This window comes from Taurulus bubalis (genome assembly GCF_910589615.1).
Source record: "Taurulus bubalis genome assembly, chromosome: 5".
Lineage (NCBI taxonomy): Eukaryota > Metazoa > Chordata > Actinopteri > Perciformes > Cottidae > Taurulus > Taurulus bubalis.
The window spans coordinates 14682865-14700131 of NC_136593.1; the positions used below are offsets into that span (position 1 = coordinate 14682865).

At 40.8% G+C, this 17267-nt stretch overlaps 1 protein-coding gene across 1 annotated transcript in view; it reads left to right on the plus strand.

The window, feature by feature from the left end:
• Positions 1–13511, plus strand: part of celsr2 (cadherin, EGF LAG seven-pass G-type receptor 2) — a gene marked incomplete at both ends in the record, with an annotated part of 58808 nt that extends 45297 nt beyond the window's left edge. The window contains 25 exons of the mRNA XM_079218982.1: positions 1502–1671; positions 2340–2519; positions 2602–2715; positions 3208–3364; positions 3644–3785; positions 3905–4025; positions 4868–5051; positions 5183–5284; positions 5418–5512; positions 5730–5939; positions 6145–6328; positions 7096–7414; positions 7895–8062; positions 8152–8275; positions 8364–8564; positions 8672–8846; positions 9310–9422; positions 9657–9739; positions 10335–10461; positions 10547–10657; positions 11214–11344; positions 11443–11528; positions 11615–11779; positions 12311–12526; positions 13285–13511. Of these exons, the coding sequence (XP_079075108.1) occupies positions 1502–1671; positions 2340–2519; positions 2602–2715; positions 3208–3364; positions 3644–3785; positions 3905–4025; positions 4868–5051; positions 5183–5284; positions 5418–5512; positions 5730–5939; positions 6145–6328; positions 7096–7414; positions 7895–8062; positions 8152–8275; positions 8364–8564; positions 8672–8846; positions 9310–9422; positions 9657–9739; positions 10335–10461; positions 10547–10657; positions 11214–11344; positions 11443–11528; positions 11615–11779; positions 12311–12526; positions 13285–13511 (3905 nt within the window). The remainder of the gene's footprint in view (positions 1–1501; positions 1672–2339; positions 2520–2601; positions 2716–3207; positions 3365–3643; positions 3786–3904; positions 4026–4867; positions 5052–5182; positions 5285–5417; positions 5513–5729; positions 5940–6144; positions 6329–7095; positions 7415–7894; positions 8063–8151; positions 8276–8363; positions 8565–8671; positions 8847–9309; positions 9423–9656; positions 9740–10334; positions 10462–10546; positions 10658–11213; positions 11345–11442; positions 11529–11614; positions 11780–12310; positions 12527–13284) is intronic.
• Positions 13512–17267: the final 3756 nt, after the last annotated feature.

The window sequence follows — 17267 nt, forward strand, 5'->3', positions numbered from 1 at the left end:
GCTTTGATAACTTGAGCGTATTATAATTAATCAAGAGCAATCATCAACACCAGAGGTGCCTTTTTAATGCAGTGAGAAGGGTGTAAAGCTGAAATGATAATTGACGAAGGTAGTGGATCCAGCTTCTCAAATGTGAAGATTTCCTGCTTTTCTTTTGTCTTACTTGATAGTGAACTCCACATTTTGAGGGTTTTAGACCGTTCAGCTTGGTGAAATTGTGATGGGGATTTTTTAATTATTTTTTGTCCTTTGGTAGACAAAATTGGTCTTGAAAATAATCTCTAACATGGTGTGTGTAGGTACTGATCTGTCTTCTAGCCACACTTATCCAGGAGGTGGGGTTAAACTCCAACATTAACCTTTACAGTTCAAATAATCTGGCACTGTTGATTCATTTCCAAATTCCGTTCGTATCGTTTTGAGTAAATGGGAATCTTTTGACTGAAATTCCACCGGAGTTTCTTCCTTTGCATTTCACTCCTCACTCCAGCCAACAATGGCAGCCACAGTGCATCAGGTGTAATTGCCATCACTAATCGATCATTTTGATCAGGTGCTTTTCTTCGCTTTGTACACAGACAGCGTAATGAGAGGGAACCCGTTTCACAGCAGGCACAGCGTCCTTTACTGTCACTTTGCTTTCACGTTTGAGAGAGCCGTAAAGCTTCTCAGAGTCCATGCATGAGTGCACAAACCCCATAACGTCCTTCTGATTTTCAAACTACACAAATAAAAATATATGTTAAATGATTTGATATTATAAATTACCTGCTTCACTAAAAGACATAGAGTAGTCATTGGGGTTAATAAAGATCCCCTTTAGACACAACAAAACAGATAAATTCCATTGTTAAAAAGTCTGAAAATAACATTCATATTTATATTAATAACTTTACCTGCCTCATTGAAAAATACACAATATGTGAATATGCAAATGTTTCAAATGTATAAGTGCTGGAACGTTTCAGTCTCAGTGTAATGTGCATTGGAGGTTTGCATATCGAGTAGCTGTGGTGAGTTGTCATAAATACTGCTGATATCTGTCTTAAATTCCGGTTATAGATGAGCACAGAGAAACATTCCCCATTCTGCAGATGAATTTGAAAGCCTGCTCGTGTCAAACTGTGTACAGACATCATTCTGCACAGTGAAGCTCAAACATCACATTCAACGAACGAACAAGAAGGAAAAACACATTTTCAACTGGAGGGGGACTTCAATCCAATGTTATTTTAAATGTTGAACTCAATGTCCTTGTGTCTTATTCCTCTGAATTACCAGAACAGATGTTTGCTTGTAAAGCCAACGATCTTCCTGGGAACACCTGATTTGATTTCAGACAGCCAGTAAAATGTCTGATAAACAGAGAGAGTTTTTAATTGTGATAACTTGGAAGTGATCAGAACAGAACATGCTGGACTTGCTGGTTGACAGTAATAACTGCAAAACCTTCTCTCCTCATTTCTCTTCATCACTTCTTCCCATTTACTCCTCTCTTTAGTTATGGCCAGCCCGCAGCGTTTCCTGGGTAACAGTCTGTTGCAGTGGAACAACATGGCGGCGGCAGCGTCCTCTGTCCCCTGGCATGTGGAGCTCATGTTCCGCACACGTCAGGCCAGCGCGACACTGCTGCATATCTCCGCCGGCCTGCAGCACAACCTCACACTGCAGGTGAGAGCAACATATAGTTTCTCCTTTTCTCACTGCACATGGATACACACTAAAATACCTCCTTCATACATAATTTCTCTTCACATTTAACATTTATCAAAATGTAACAATGCACGGCAATGTCAATTTTTCGTCAAGGAGAAACTTTAATTAGAAGAAAAGTTTGAAGAAGACGAATTTCGAGGTTATTTCCTCTTAATGGTCATTTTAATCTGCTCAGCAAAGAACAATAACTTTAGTTCTTCAACACAGAGTGAAAAGAATAATTCCTATATTGTATGGGTGTGAGGTGTAGTGTGAGCATGAAGGCAGTCCTCACCTTCAGATCAAACATTTTAGGATTGAGGCTCCACCTGTTGGCCATCTAAGCTGCAGCACGTCACTGAATATCAGAGGACGTTGAGACAAAAATCCAGATGATCAAACTCTCATTGTATCAGCTGTGTTGGGCTATTTTTGAGCTTTTTGATGTTGTATAACTTTACGATAATCTATTTCCAGCAATTCAAGGTTTGATCTTTGACCGTCAAAGCTCTCTGTTTCTGTTCATCATGTGATGCATTTTCTGATTTTTGGTGGTCTTTTTTTTCTTCTCTGTTATTGAACATCGGTTCAATCTCCCTCCTGCTGTTTCCTTCCTTTTCCCGGCTCTCTCCCTGTCCTTGTAGCTGCGCGGGGGGAGCGTGTTGATGGGGCTGCACAGAGGGGAAGACTCAACTCTCTCTCGTGTGGAGGAGGTGCTGGTGAATGATGGAGACTGGCATCATTTGCAGCTGGATATCAGCAGTCTGGGGGGAGCAGCGAGCCACCACAAAGCAGTGTTGTCTTTAGATCAGGGGCTCTACCTGGTGAGTGGATGTGTCCTTGCTGTCGTAAGTCACCATTAATTAGCTGTATAGCAGCTATAAAGTCTGTCATGCACCTTTTCAGGCTAGTATGGAGGTGGATGGGAAGCTTCAAGACTCTAAGCTGAAGACCGTGAGCGTTGGTGGTTTGGCAAGGCCTGATGGGAAAATTCAGCATGGATTCCGTGGTTGTATACAGGTGCGTCCCCTCTGTAGACCCCACTTATATCAGCATTTGTGCACGTGTCTAAATGCAGATATCAAAAGCTATTTAGATTTGGTGAAATTGAATTGAATATATACATGTTCAGATGTGTAGATTACATACAAATGTTGTTTTAATGACTATAATTTAAGTAGCAGCAAACTATCATTACAAATCTGTTGAAACCTGTCAATAAAAAACTTGCCCTTTGAAATGAAAATCTTGCACACTCAGCAGTGTTTGAAAAAAGGTTTTAACTTCTTGAGCTTATGATGGAGTGCAGATAGACTTCTACTAATACTATAGCACACATCATTTACACAGACAGGTACCTCACAGTGTTCTGACACACCCCAAACAGCAACCTCCGTGTTTCCAGCACATTCCTTTCACTTACTCTGATCATCAAAGTGTTTCTTGAAAACGCATTACCGCATTGTGTTGCTGTGGATACGTACTCATGCTTGTTTGTTTGTTTGCCTGCAGGGTCTGCGTGTGGGCGGGGCTCTTAGCCTGTCTCAGGCGAGGAAGGTGAACGTGGAACCGGGCTGCAGCGTGCCCGACCCATGCAGCTCCAGCCCGTGTCCTATCAGCAGCTACTGCAGCGACGACTGGGACAGCTATTCCTGCACCTGCCTCGCTGGTCCGTCTGCTTGTTGTTCACAAACCCAAAACCATGAGTGTAACATTTTGCCGGGCTAGAAAGTTACTTAAAATCGTTGTGTAAATATTACTTCAACCTGCCTAAAGTAATGTTTCTTATGCGCAATTAAAATGCATAGTATTCCATTAAAGCAACACCAAGGATATTGTTCCAGTTATCCTTTATTACTTAATACTTTATACTTATCACTACTTCACACAGTTGACCTTTGTGTAAGAGCACAGCAGCTTATTTTTCTTTTCACCTTTTGTTTCGCAGGCTACTATGGTACCAACTGCACCGATGTGTGCTCACTAAACCCCTGTGAGCACGAGTCCAAATGCACCAGGAAGCCAAGCTCCTCTCGTGGTTACACCTGCGACTGTCCCAGCAACTACTTCGGTCATTACTGCGAGAAAAAGTAAATGTTTTCCACGTTTATGTAAAACTGTGAATGTTTTTGTGTGTCGATCGTGGCTCTTCCTGTGTGATATTGTTGTATTACTCTGCAGGTAAATTGATCATGTATTATGTGTACAGGACCGATTTGCCGTGTCCCCGAGGCTGGTGGGGGCACAAGACCTGCGGCCCCTGTGACTGTCAGACCGACAAGGGCTTCAACTCTGACTGCAACAAGACGAGCGGAGAGTGTCGGTGCAAGGTGAGCAGGGCCGATCCGCAGCTTTGATTCATCGCTCTGTGATGAATTCAATTCAATTCAATAGAATGTTAATAATCAAAGGCAATTTGATGCTTGGCAAGTAAAAACAGGCATACAGACAGAACAAAGGAGTACGATGTTGGGCTGAAAACGTATAGGAAATCAAAGTCGTAGAAAATGTAAATAAAATGTATGAATAAGGAAATAGTTTGAAAGCTTTAGAGCTGTGTGTCAATTCCATCCAGCGTGCTAATAACTGTGGGTAACACGCGATAATTGTCAAAGTATTCTGTGTTTCCAGTACACAATAAATCAGATCTCAACAAATGTTATAATTGTTCATTAGGTTAATCCTTTCTTTAGCACTTTCTTCCTTATTTAATTTATTTGTATTCATTCAAAGTTTATTTTGTCCAATTTAGATAAAGTGAATCCACTGATATAAGATAAACTATTTGGTATCACAACAGACTGAGCTATCCAAGTGTATTTTTAGGCCATTAACATAAGCATAACACTGTTGTTGTACAAGCAATCTCCCGCCGTTCATAATAGACGTATGAACTCATTTACATAGCAATGAAGGATATAAATATGTTTTAAATTGGAATTTTGACAATGTTGTCACTAAACACTACACCTGTTCAGAGTCTGGATGTAGTCCAGCATTGGGACTCAACTCAAGCCTGATGAGGAAAACATAGGTGGAGGACATAATTAAGAAAGTCGTCCAGATGTTTTTGAACAAGCAGCTGCAGCAGTTGGAAAAATGTGGTGATGTGTGTAAATAAAGGAGACTGTTATTTAAATCGTTAATCAGCAACTTCCAATCCCGTGTCCAGGACAACCACTACCGTCCTGAAGGCAGTGACACGTGCCTGCTGTGCGACTGCTACCCAATCGGCTCCTTTTCCAGAGCGTGTGACCGAGAGAGCGGCCAGTGTCAGTGTAAACCCGGCGTCATCGGACGCCAGTGTGACCGATGTGATAACCCCTTCGCAGAGGTGTCTCCTAACGGCTGTGAAGGTCAGAATAAATCAGATTACTGTCAAATTACTATCATTCATAATCCCTGCTTCATTATAGCTTTAAATATATTAAATCATTTTCCATTTTTATCCTCATCATCTCTCTCCTTCCCGCTCCACCTCACTCAGTAATCTATGACAGCTGCCCTCAGGCCATCGAGGCCGGGATCTGGTGGCCCAGGACTAAGTTTGGGCTCCCTGCAGCAGTTCACTGTCCCAAGGGAACTCTCGGTATGATGGTTTTTCAGGCAGCTCATCAAATTATCATATAATAATGGCAATATATGAAACTTGCCTCAAGCCCTCTCTCACACGCGGCCTATTCCTCAACTCTCATGTGATGATTTTCTGTCCCTCTTCTCAGGCACAGCGATCCGCCACTGTGATGAGCACAAGGGCTGGCTTCCTCCCAACCTCTTCAACTGCACCTCTGTCACCTTCAGCAAGCTGAAAGCCCTGGTGTGTAGCTTCACACTGTCAGTTTTATAACTTATAAAATAGCATCCTCATTTGTAAGGATGTGGAGACAGAAGATGATTACAACACTAAGGGCTATAACATTTTTGAACAGTCATCTTTTTTTACAATAATGAGATATTTCAGTCGGGTTGAAAAATATATTTTTACTAATGAAGCATCGATACGCTACTGAATGGTTATCCTTTCCTTCCTCCAGTCTGAAAAGTTTTCCCGTAACTCATCGCTCCTGGACTCTGGACACATTCAGCAGACGGCCGCCATGTTGGCCAACGCCACCTTGCACACAGAGAAGTACTACGGCAGCGATGTGAAGGTGGCTTATCGGCTCACACAGAGTCTGCTGCAGCACGAGAGCAACCAGCAGGGCTTCAACCTCACAGCGACGCAGGACGTTCACTTCACTGAGGTGAACAGTCATAGAGTGTATATCTCCCTGTACACTTCATAACGCGGCTTGAAACTAAATAAGAACGATAGATTGTTGCAGTTTTAGCAGTGAACTAAATTGGTTTATTAACAGCAAGCCAGACTTCACAGCCTTTCATGCTGTATCTGCAGAATACATCACACCTCATTTCACTCTCCACTAAACTCTCGCTGTTTGCTGACAGAATCTGGTCCGTGTGGGCAGCGCCATCCTGTCTCCAGACACACGGACACACTGGGAGCTGATCCAGCACTCGGAGGGTGGGACAGCGGCGCTGCTGCGCCACTACGAGGAATACGCAAACACACTGGCGAAGAACATGAGGAAGACCTACCTCAGCCCCTTCACCATCGTCACGCCACACATAGGTGAGTGTGTTACCTGGGAGCACCAGAGGTGACAACACTTAAAGGCTATGGAGCTTCTCTACTGGGGATCCATATTCAAATATGTTTTTAAAGTGCAGTATGTGCATATGCTGTTTTGTAAGTTCATAAAATGTTTTTTTTATCATGACAATATTGTTAAAGTAATTAGAGAACAAAGCAGAACAAACGTAGGCTCATAAAACAAATACAATACAAATAATTAAAGTACAAATAGTATACAACATGAATACAACAAAAATGGGGCCGCACATTTTCACATTAATAATAGTAGGAATATTATTATCCCATTACGTTTCCTTTTTAACATTAATTAAAAAAGGAGGTTCCCTTGATAATTGTTAGTCCAAATCCGAGATTCAAATGGGGAATTTCTGATATTATTTCTAACCATTCAGCAAATTAGGCTTTGTTCTTCCAAAACATCGAGGAACAATCCTTGAGGATGAAATATTTAAGTGTTTTTTTAAACATTAATCAAGAAAAGGTAAGAGTGTTCCTCATATCACCGCTGTACTGACATGCTCATTTCTTTTAAGCTGAATCTCGTATTCTTTTGACTCAACATGTATACGATTTGAGGGCTCCTCATTTAAGTAGCACTTAAATGGCACTTACTTATAGCACTTTGTAGTTTGGCTTTCTTGAATGCAATTATTGTAAGTTACTTTGGATGAAATGTAATGTAATGTAAAGGAGGTGACCGTTTTCAGCAGCAGAGCTCTCTGCATGTGTGTTTTTCTCCGCAGTCATCTCTGTGGATCGTCTAAAAAAGATGAATTTTGCTGGTGCCAGGCTCCCGCGGTACAGGTCCCTGAAGGGTCCTCGTCCTGCAGACCTTGAGACGGCCGTCACACTGCCCGATTCTGTCTTCCAACAACCGGTGGACACCAAAGGCCACAGACACCTGGATGTCTTTCCAGAGTCCTCCCTGAAGAACCGCTCAGCCAACAGGAAGAAACGCCACCCGGATGACGGCCAGCCGGACGCCATCGCCAGCGTGATCATCTTCCACAGCCTGGCCTCGCTGTTACCAGAGAGCTATGATCCGGACAAGAGAAGTCTGCGGTAAGAACGGTTAATAAAGCACCAACTTAAAAATCAGGCAGAAAGCTTTTTGCTAGAAGTTGTCATCAATTAATATCTTTGATTCAAAAGAAAACTTTTATCCAAAATAACCAAGAATTATTTTGTGTTTGGAGAAAAGTATTCTAGGTTATTCCTCCGCGCCATATACCTCCTATGTAATCCAAAATATATTACAATCACATGGGTGACATGTTCCTTTGTTAACATCAACATGGGCACTGCAGTTTATTTTTAGTCCCAAATGCACATTCCTGCTGCTGTAGTGATCAATTATTTATTATTCCACTGCTAGAAATAGTCCCCAACACTATTTACTCTTATTTAAGTAACACTTAAAACTTTAGTGCCAATATATTTAAATATAACACTTTTTAGTTTTGACAATTATTTAAAGATTCAAGTCTTCAGTAGGAACCAATTCATGCCTTTAATCGTCCACATTTTTCTCATTGTCTTCAGGGTGCCCAAACGTCCGGTCATCAACACACCGGTGGTCAGTATCACCGTCCACGACAACGACGAGCTGCTGCAGCACACGCTGGACAAACCCATCACTGTGCAGTTCCGCCTGGTCACCACCGAGGAGCGCTCTAAACCCATCTGTGTTTTCTGGAACCACCACATACTGTGAGTACACCGGCACACTCAGAGTTAGTGAGGAAGCCTTACGTTGTGGTATTCTCATATTCTCCTCTGGTGTATGTGTTTTATGTCAGAGGCGGGAATGGCGGCTGGTCAGCGAAGGGCTGTGAGGTGGTGTTCAGAAACAGCACCCACATCAGCTGTGAGTGTTATCACATGACCAGCTTTGCTGTCCTCATGGACATCTCCAGGAGAGAGGTGAGTAATGCAAAAACCTCTAACTTCACTGAAACCACAAACTATAATTCTGTTCATTCAAACATCTTTCATTCAATCGTTTGGTCAGAACGGAGAGATTCTGCCAATCAAAATCCTGACGTGGAGTACAGTGGGAGTGACGATGGGCTTCCTCTTCCTCACCACAATCTTCCTCCTCTGTCTGAGAGCCATGCAGTGCAACAAGACGAGTATAATCAACAACGGAGGTGTTGCTCTCTTCCTCTCCGAGCTCATCTTCATCCTGGGCATCAACCAGGCCGACAACCCGGTAATCAATTCTGTTTTCCATCTATTTGACTTGATTTATAATATTTCCTATCATCTCTTCATGTTTTAATCATCCTTCTCTGTGTCTCCCTATTTTTGTCTGTGCAGTTTGTGTGCACAGTCATCGCCATCCTGCTGCACTTCTTCTACCTCTGCACTTTCTCCTGGCTCTTCCTGGAGGGTCTGCACGTCTATCGCATGATCAGCGAAGTGCGAGACATCAACTATGGACCCATGAGATTCTACTACCTGATTGGCTGGGGAGTGCCGGCCTTCATCACAGGTCTGAACCCTCTTTCACAAAAATGTACCTGCAGGAGACGCCTGGAAAGTTCCCTCTCCCATCTGTGTCTTCTCTAGCAGCATCACTGTCATGCCAGTTCTGAAAATGTACTTTAAGACATAAAATGTATTGGAAACAGGAAAGATGTGTTCACATTTTTTTTCTCAAAGCTGGGCTTAATTGTCTGACGATTGCAGTCTTATTGAGGCGTATAGAGTGATATTCGTGAAACTGTTTTGATGTCAAGATGAAAATTACAGTCGGAAAATGTGAGACGTCTTCCGGTAAAATGTTATCTTGTCAGCCTATAACTGTAGTAAAAAGTCCAAATTACTGACGACTTTAGATAAATAACTTGAGACAGAAGAATGTTTCCACACTCACAAACATACTGATAATACTGTCAATGTGCCTCAGGAGCTGTTGTTGATGCTACCGTCTGTCTCTCTGGGTTTGTCTGCAGGTCTGGCGGTGGGACTGGACCCCGAAGGCTACGGGAACCCAGACTTCTGTTGGCTGTCTATGTACGACACTCTCATCTGGAGCTTTGCTGGACCCATCGCCATGGTGGTGTCGGTGAGTCCCTGCAGATCCCTGAGATCCAGACTGTTTATGAACAGGCTTCAACGTGATTGTGACTCATGATGATCTCATCAGAGCGAGACGAGAGTTGTTATTACAGAAAACACGGCCTTTTCCGTTCACTCAACAATTTAGAAAATTTACCGACAGAAAGATTCCCTTGATGTTTACTCTCACAACCTCCTGCCATATTGTAAGTTGTGAAGCAGTTTAATATTGTGTCCACAGATGAACGTTTTCCTGTACATCCTGTCGTCCAGAGCCTCCTGCACACTGAGACACCACAGCATCGACAAGAAAGAGCCTCGTGTGTGAGTGTCCCAACTTTTTCCTCACATTTTAACACTGTTGACATGCTCTAGAGGAGGGAAATTCCGAGCCTGACATTTTCAACTTTCCAATCAAAACCAGTAAAACTGGACCGACTACCATTTAAAGAAGGTTAATAATGACAACAAATCAAACCGTTCTTTTGATTTGCTCCAAGAAGAGCTCAACAATCTGTCCCTGTTGGAGGACGACGTTACAGAAAAGCTAACATCGATAAACAAGAGTTAAATGATTAGTCAACTAATCGATGAGTCAATGTAGTGAAAAATAATCATTCATTATTGAATAATTGTTTAATTTTTTGACATTTCATAGACCAAACAATTGATCTATTATGAAAATAATTGTTCCACAATGCATTGCACAACAGACTGTTTTCAGTTGTAGCTGATGTCGCTACGGTTGTTTTTTTAATGCTTTTACATTTCACAGCATTTCAAAGCATTTCACAGCGTGGTCATGTTTCCACAAAGCTCTTCCTCAGACAATGTGCTGTTCTGTTTCTCATTCTGAACTCAATGAATGCGTAGAAATCATTCTCACAGTATTTTACTACCGTCACATGTGATTCTGCAGCTCTGGCCTAAAGACCTCAGGTGGCGTCCTCCTCCTGGTTTCAGTCACATGTTTTCTGGCACTCCTCTCCGTCAACAGCGACATGATCATCTTCCACTACCTGTTCGCTGGGTTCAACTGTGTTCAGGTGAGCCATCTGTTTCTCCCTGAAACCCTTTGAATGGTGGATTTCTGTAATTCTTTCCTGACGCTCTTCTGTCGCCCAACCACAGGGTCCATTTGTTTTCTTCTTCCGCATCGTCTTCAATAAAGAAGCAAGGAATGCAATGAAATACTGCTGCAGCCGCAAGCGCCCGGATCACATGATCAAATCCAAGGCCTCTGTGAGTCCCTCGTCACAAACTCTGAGAAACTACTTTTTAGTTAAATACTCTCTAAAATGTACAGGCAGCTTGAGTTAGTTGCATCTGTCAGTTAAGATGTTGATATTATAATTCTGCATCTGTTCCTAAAAACATGAAACTATCAAGTATAGCAATGAGTTGATGTATTCTTTCCACTTTAAATGAGGCTGATGATATTCTCTATTATTCATCTTGACAACAAATCCCCCAAAAGACCAAAACCAAAAATGAAGTTCTTCCTGTGTCTTCAGAGCCTTTATTTTCTTGTTCCTCTGTGTTAAAGAGCTCCATTGTTGTCCAAAAAAAAATATTTAAACTGTTGCTATGGTTGACTGTCAGAAATACTATAATATACTAATATTAGTTTGCTGGTTAAAATAGTTCAAATTTCCCTCTTACTCTGTTTGAGTAACAATTATTGAAAACAACAATGTATATTTCTATGAGCAGCTCAAATGCACAAGATCACTTCATTCTATATCGTTGCTTTTTAATTCGGGAAATGCTCACCTTTCTTTTGTCGCTCTAATTTCAGGGCTACAAAGGCAACACAAACTACATGGACGGCAGATTGTACCACCTTCCCTTTGGAGACTCCAGCGCGTCCCTGAACGGCACCATGCAGAGCGGCAAGAGCCAGCAGAGCTATGTGCCGTTTGTGCTCAGGTAATTAAATGTGATGGGGGGGAAAATAAAGATTTATACGTTGTATTATTTCAACAGTGACGGGAGAAGATGTAAACAGACTTCTTGTGTCTTTTCAGGGACGACGGGTTGAGTAACAGTCAGGCGCACATCGCTCTGAACGACCACGCGTCCCTCTTCCATGAAACTAAAGAGCATCTGGACGGTATTACTCTCATTCAGTATCTCTTATTCAGTTTAACTGCAATGATTTGAAGACTGTATAAACTTCTCCCCTCTGTCTGTGTGCAGATCATGACAGCGACTCGGACAGCGACCTTTCTCTGGAGGATGACCAGAGCGGCTCCTACGCCTCCACACACTCCTCTGACAGTGAGGACGAGGAGGGTCCAGTCCCCCCAGAAGAATGCTGGGAAAACATGGCGTCCAATGTGGCCAAGAGACCACAAGCACATGGTACAAATGCATCTGAACCCAGCGCTCATATATTATCAACATTTACCGAATGTATTTCTAAAATCATCAAAGACTCTTCAAATCATCTGGATTGAAATCAGTGGCACAACCCAAAACTTTTTTATCATTTTTTTCAATTTGATAGTCTCCAAATAAAGTTCAAAGGTAGTCAGAACTTTTTTATTGTAAAACAGATAGAATATTTTTCATCCAGATAGTTTGAGGATTATAGAAATAGTTTGAGAACGGCAGCATGCTCAGCGCTGGGACTAGAAGGTAATGCTAATACACGAGAGGCACAAACAGGACTAATTTAAACCAATGATAATCAACCACGGATGCGCTTTGGGAAACCAGGAATAATGATTGTATCGTCACTTATGTTCATTCGCACTCTAGTGGAGTGTAAACCCATCCCAACTATCTCTTTAGGTTCATACCATATAAAACTATTCAGATTTAATATGTCAAAATAACTGAGTTACATGTGTTTTTCCCACATTTCATGAATTCTCTGTTTCTGTTTCCCAGACAACAGTCTGAGTCAGATGTTCTGGCCAGGAGATTACACGGCGGCAGTGTGTGAGGGCGAGCTCGCGTGTACAGACCGAATGAAGCCGGACACTCTGGCCAATCCAGAGCCGAGTCTCTGCTGCGACATGCGGACATTGTCGGATGAGCAGACGCAGGACGCCCGGGCCGTGCTGCTGCCCAGTTTGCCAAACATCTATAACCACCATCACAAAGGTAGAGTCCAGCCCAATACTAAGAGCTGCAGGGGATTCGACATTACGTACAACTTCATCTGTTTGTTCTTTTACATGTTGTTGAGAAAATGTCATGACCATGTGGTCTAGTCAACTTTCAATATTACGTCTCTTTGTGTTGTTTCAAGATGATGACAACAGTACATCATACAATATGTCATTAAGTATCATAGTAAAGTATGTCATAGAAAATTCATAAAAATGTCATAGTATTGCTTATCATGAAAATGTCACAGTATAGTATATCATAGTATAGTTTTTCATAAAAGAGACATAGTATAAAATATGTCATATAAAAAGTAATCCTATAGTATGTCATACAAAACCCAAAAAGTAATGGTACGTTCCAAAAAGGGAATAAAAAATGTCTGTAGAAGTCCGAATATCATATCTCTTAAAATATGACCGATACCAAAGCATAGGTATTTCATAAAACAAATGTCATTAAAAAGTCAAAATATAAAGATCTAGTACTACTACACTATGCTACTATAGTATAGCTTGTCATAACATGTTTTATTTAAAATGCATAGTATAGTAAGTCGTTGTACAGTATGTCAGAAAAAATATCACATTTTCAAAAGTCATGATATATTATGTCATGAAAACGTCAGTAGTAAAACTACAAAAACATATTCCACACATTTAATTTCAGGAATTATCATAAATTAATCCGTTTTTTCAGATCTGTTCCCCATCTACCATCGGGTCATCACATCTTACTTGTATCCTCCGCAGGGATCCTAAAGAAGAAGCAGCTGTCTCCCATTGTAGAGAGAAACGGTCTCAACCGCATCCACAATGAACTTTGTGAAAACGCATCCGGCACGACGTCTCCGCAGGGATCCTCCTCGAGTGACAGTCGACCCGGCAGAGCTAAAGCCAGGCTGCCGGATCAGATGAACGGAGTCGCCGTGAGCATCAAGGCAGGGACGGTGGACGGGGACTCGTCAGGATCAGAGTGAGTATTAACAAAACACCTATATAGCCAGAGGAAGATGAAAAGCAATATTAGATACTAATAGTAAAGCAAAGAGAAACGTCTTGTTTTCTACGTGTAACCGTCTACATCGTGTGTCGCAGGAGTCATTTTGTCTTTCGGTCTACTTTCTGAGTCAAACCACAATGTGTGCCGCCGTCAGTGATTGTTGTTTTCATTGTTTGTAGTCTGTCTCATTTCCACCTAACAATCTGAAATGTCAAATGAAGACAGCACCCGTAATGCTATTACCCACAGTGTGAAGACAGTTTTAACGGCGCTGTAATTTCACTGCACCAAGACAACATGAACGCCTATTTTAAGAACAAAACATGTGGGATGTATTACTTAAACTGGTCCAACCAGTCATCTGCATCTGATTAAATGTGTCATCCTCGTTGTGGACATGCAGCGCCAGCTTTTTTAAAATCAGTTTCAATGCTATTTAAACTTTGATGCAACTGTAATATTTAAATAATTAGCACTAAACAAGGTTGGTGGAGTTTCCCCCACTTTAAGCTGCAGATGTCCAAAATGAATGAAATGGTGGCTCACTAAGAAATTAAAGCTTAGCTACTGTATGATGGGTGGTGAGGATGAAGTAGGCCCAGACTGGCTGAATACACAGGAGGCACCGACTGTATGCATGTGTATATTTATGAGTCTCTTAAAGGCATATATGTATGAAATACACTTTAAAATGCTCAATTCTTGAAATACAGCAAGTCTTTTAATATACATATAACTTGTAGGTAACTAATTAACCTTCTTTGCCCCTTCTCTCTTTTCAAAAATCATAGATTTTTATACTTTAATTTTATCCCATGAAGCTCTGATCCTCATTCAAAACAATCAGGATCATGTCTTCAGCTTGGTGCATCATTTTAACACCTGTCACCCCTCTCAGTGTGTTTGTATGTTTATGTGTTTCATCGACTCATATGTTTATTTCCTTTGTCTTTTGTGTTCTTTCTCATGTTGTGCTGCATTCATCTCCAACACATTCCTCTCCATCCATCCTGAATCCACCCACCTCCTCCTTCTCCATCTTGTTGTTGTCAAACCTCCATGCACCACCCTAATCCCCGACAGCCACCGCAACACCTCCATGTGACCGCGCTGACGAAGGGGTGTGTCTTTGCAGGTCATAGAGCCTTCTTCCTCGACAATGAATGCAAACCGGGAGCAAAGGACTTCTACTTAAAAACAAAAAAATGGAAAAAGAAAGAATTCCCCCTCGTCATCATGATCCTCTGAAAGACTGTGTGTATGTGTGTGTGTGTGTGTGTGTGTGTGTGTGTGTGTGTGTGTGTGTGTGTGTGTGAGTGTGCGTGTGTGTGCGCGCGTTTGTGTGTGTTCACGTGTGCCAAACCTCAGGAGTCTCTGCACTGGCCCGGGCTCACACACACCGACAGAACGAGTCTCTCTCTCCCTTTAAAGAAATCATTTTGTTTACATACTTGAAGAAATGCACTTTTTTTAATTTACCGCCCAAATTTGTTGGTGGTCAATTCTTTTATTTTATTTTTGGAATTTGTTTTATTTGTTCCAGGATACATATGTTGTTTTGAACACCGTGGAACGATATAGAGGTCATGTTTTTTTTGGGGTGGGTCATTTAGTTTTAGACTTGCAAACATTCAGGGAAATCCCTTTTTCATGCATTAACTTCTTTGTGACGTCTTCCTGGTTTGCCGGCTTTTGTTACTGTTCGAGCTGTTGGTGTTTGTGCCCGTCTGAGTTTGTTTGAGGAGTTCAGACTCAGGTTGTTGAGTTCCTTTACACGCCTCAAATGTCCAAGAGGCACAGAGCGGTCTAGTGCCGGCTCTTTGTGGATTTCTGAACTTGATATCGAGGAGGAAAGACTCGCTGCCTGTTAGCGGATGCTCCATATAAGCTATTTCTCATTCATGAAAGATGTGGGCGACAGCTGCCTAGACTGACAGCCTTCTCAGCCTCCATGGGGGCGAAGCTGCATGCGCAGACCTAAAAATGAATCAAAGGACTTTTGATGAATTTTGTTTTTGTAAGTCACTGAGAGTGCATTTTTTATGGACGTTAAAAGCGCTCTCGTTTTTTCATCGTTTTATCTGGATTGATAAATGCATTCATTCGAGTTCAGTGACTAAACAAGCTGTATTTTATAGATTAGCTATGGAGCTTTTGTGATTTGTAAAATAATGCAAAATTGTGCTGTAATAATATTTGAGCTGTAATCCATTTTTACTGTACAGAGTGGCCTGTAAATGAATCAAGATAAATCTTTAAATGTAAGTAAATATGTCAACACTCAGAACGTTTTTAGTAATCGCTCTTGATCCTCGGGAGGAAATATCTTTTATCTTGGTTACTACTTTCAGTCAAATGATGTGATAATTGTGGATGCCATTTTACCAACCATATGAATTAAATGTATCGATTTGATGCCATAAGAAACAACCGTACCAGGTCAATCATATCAACTCTGGTATCCCATCAGAGAACTGTCTCTTTTACTCTGCCACTTCCTGTTTTTACTGATTAAAATGTTTTCTACCATTTCCATCTTGCCTAAAGTTTTTACCAGTGCCAAGTCCAATTCACTGTGTGGTGTGTTTTGTATTACAGCTTTCTGCTGATATCAAATGTACAAGTGAAATAATCAAAGATTCACTTTAAAAAGGGACGTGGTTACATGTTTGTGTTCTCTTAAATTAATTACACTTTTTTATTGTTTTGCAGCTGATGGTTAAAGCAAAGGTTTAGCATCGTGAGAATATATTATAAATAGTACATATATTCACATTTCTGCTGTACATAGTATAGGATGTTGTAAAAATTGTCATAAAAAGTCGTGTTTTAGTATGTCATTAAAAAGTACCAGTATAGTATATGAAAATGTGATAAAGTATTATGTCATACAAACCATTGTAGAAAAAAAGTCCTCATATATATATATATATATATATATATATATATATATATATATATATATATAAAAGGTTACTGTAGTATGCCATAAAATGTCCCAGTACTGTATGTCATAAAAAGCCATGAAAAAAAGTTATAGCATAGTATGACAGAAAAATGCAATAAAAGTCATAGGCATTGTATGTAATGAAAATGTCATAAAAAGCCATAATATAGTATGTTCTTAAAATATCACGAAATAGTATATCATAAAAAATGTCATAAAACAGAGACATCATATATTATGTCATTAAAAAGTACTAGTATAATATGTCAAGAAAATGTCATAAAAAGTCAAAGAAGATTGCCATGAAATATAATAAAATGTCATAGTATGCTATTACAAATGTAATTAGAAAGGTTATGGCATTGTAATTTCTTTGGAAACCACCTTTCAGCCTCAATGCCCAGTCGAAGTGCATGAAGAAGAGAGGCGAAGAAACTGACGTCTTCTTGCTTTATCTTTTTGAGAAAGGGTGTGCAGTTTGGTGGACGGAGCAAAACCACTCCCATCTTGATTATTTCATTTGACCTTACTTTACATAATTAATACTTGTTACTTACAGATGTTTGAATTCTTCCTTATTTGAACTCGGTATCTCAGCTGCAGAATGATACCAAATAGTTTGATATGAGTCACTAAATAAAACCTAATCGATTAAAGATTACATATGCATAATAACTGAATGGATAACAATAATCTCAACATTACAACACAAATTAAGAGTCTTGGATCAGAGACACAAAGGTCTGACAGGCTGAGATACAACTTGCAGGAAGAGGAATTAAACAT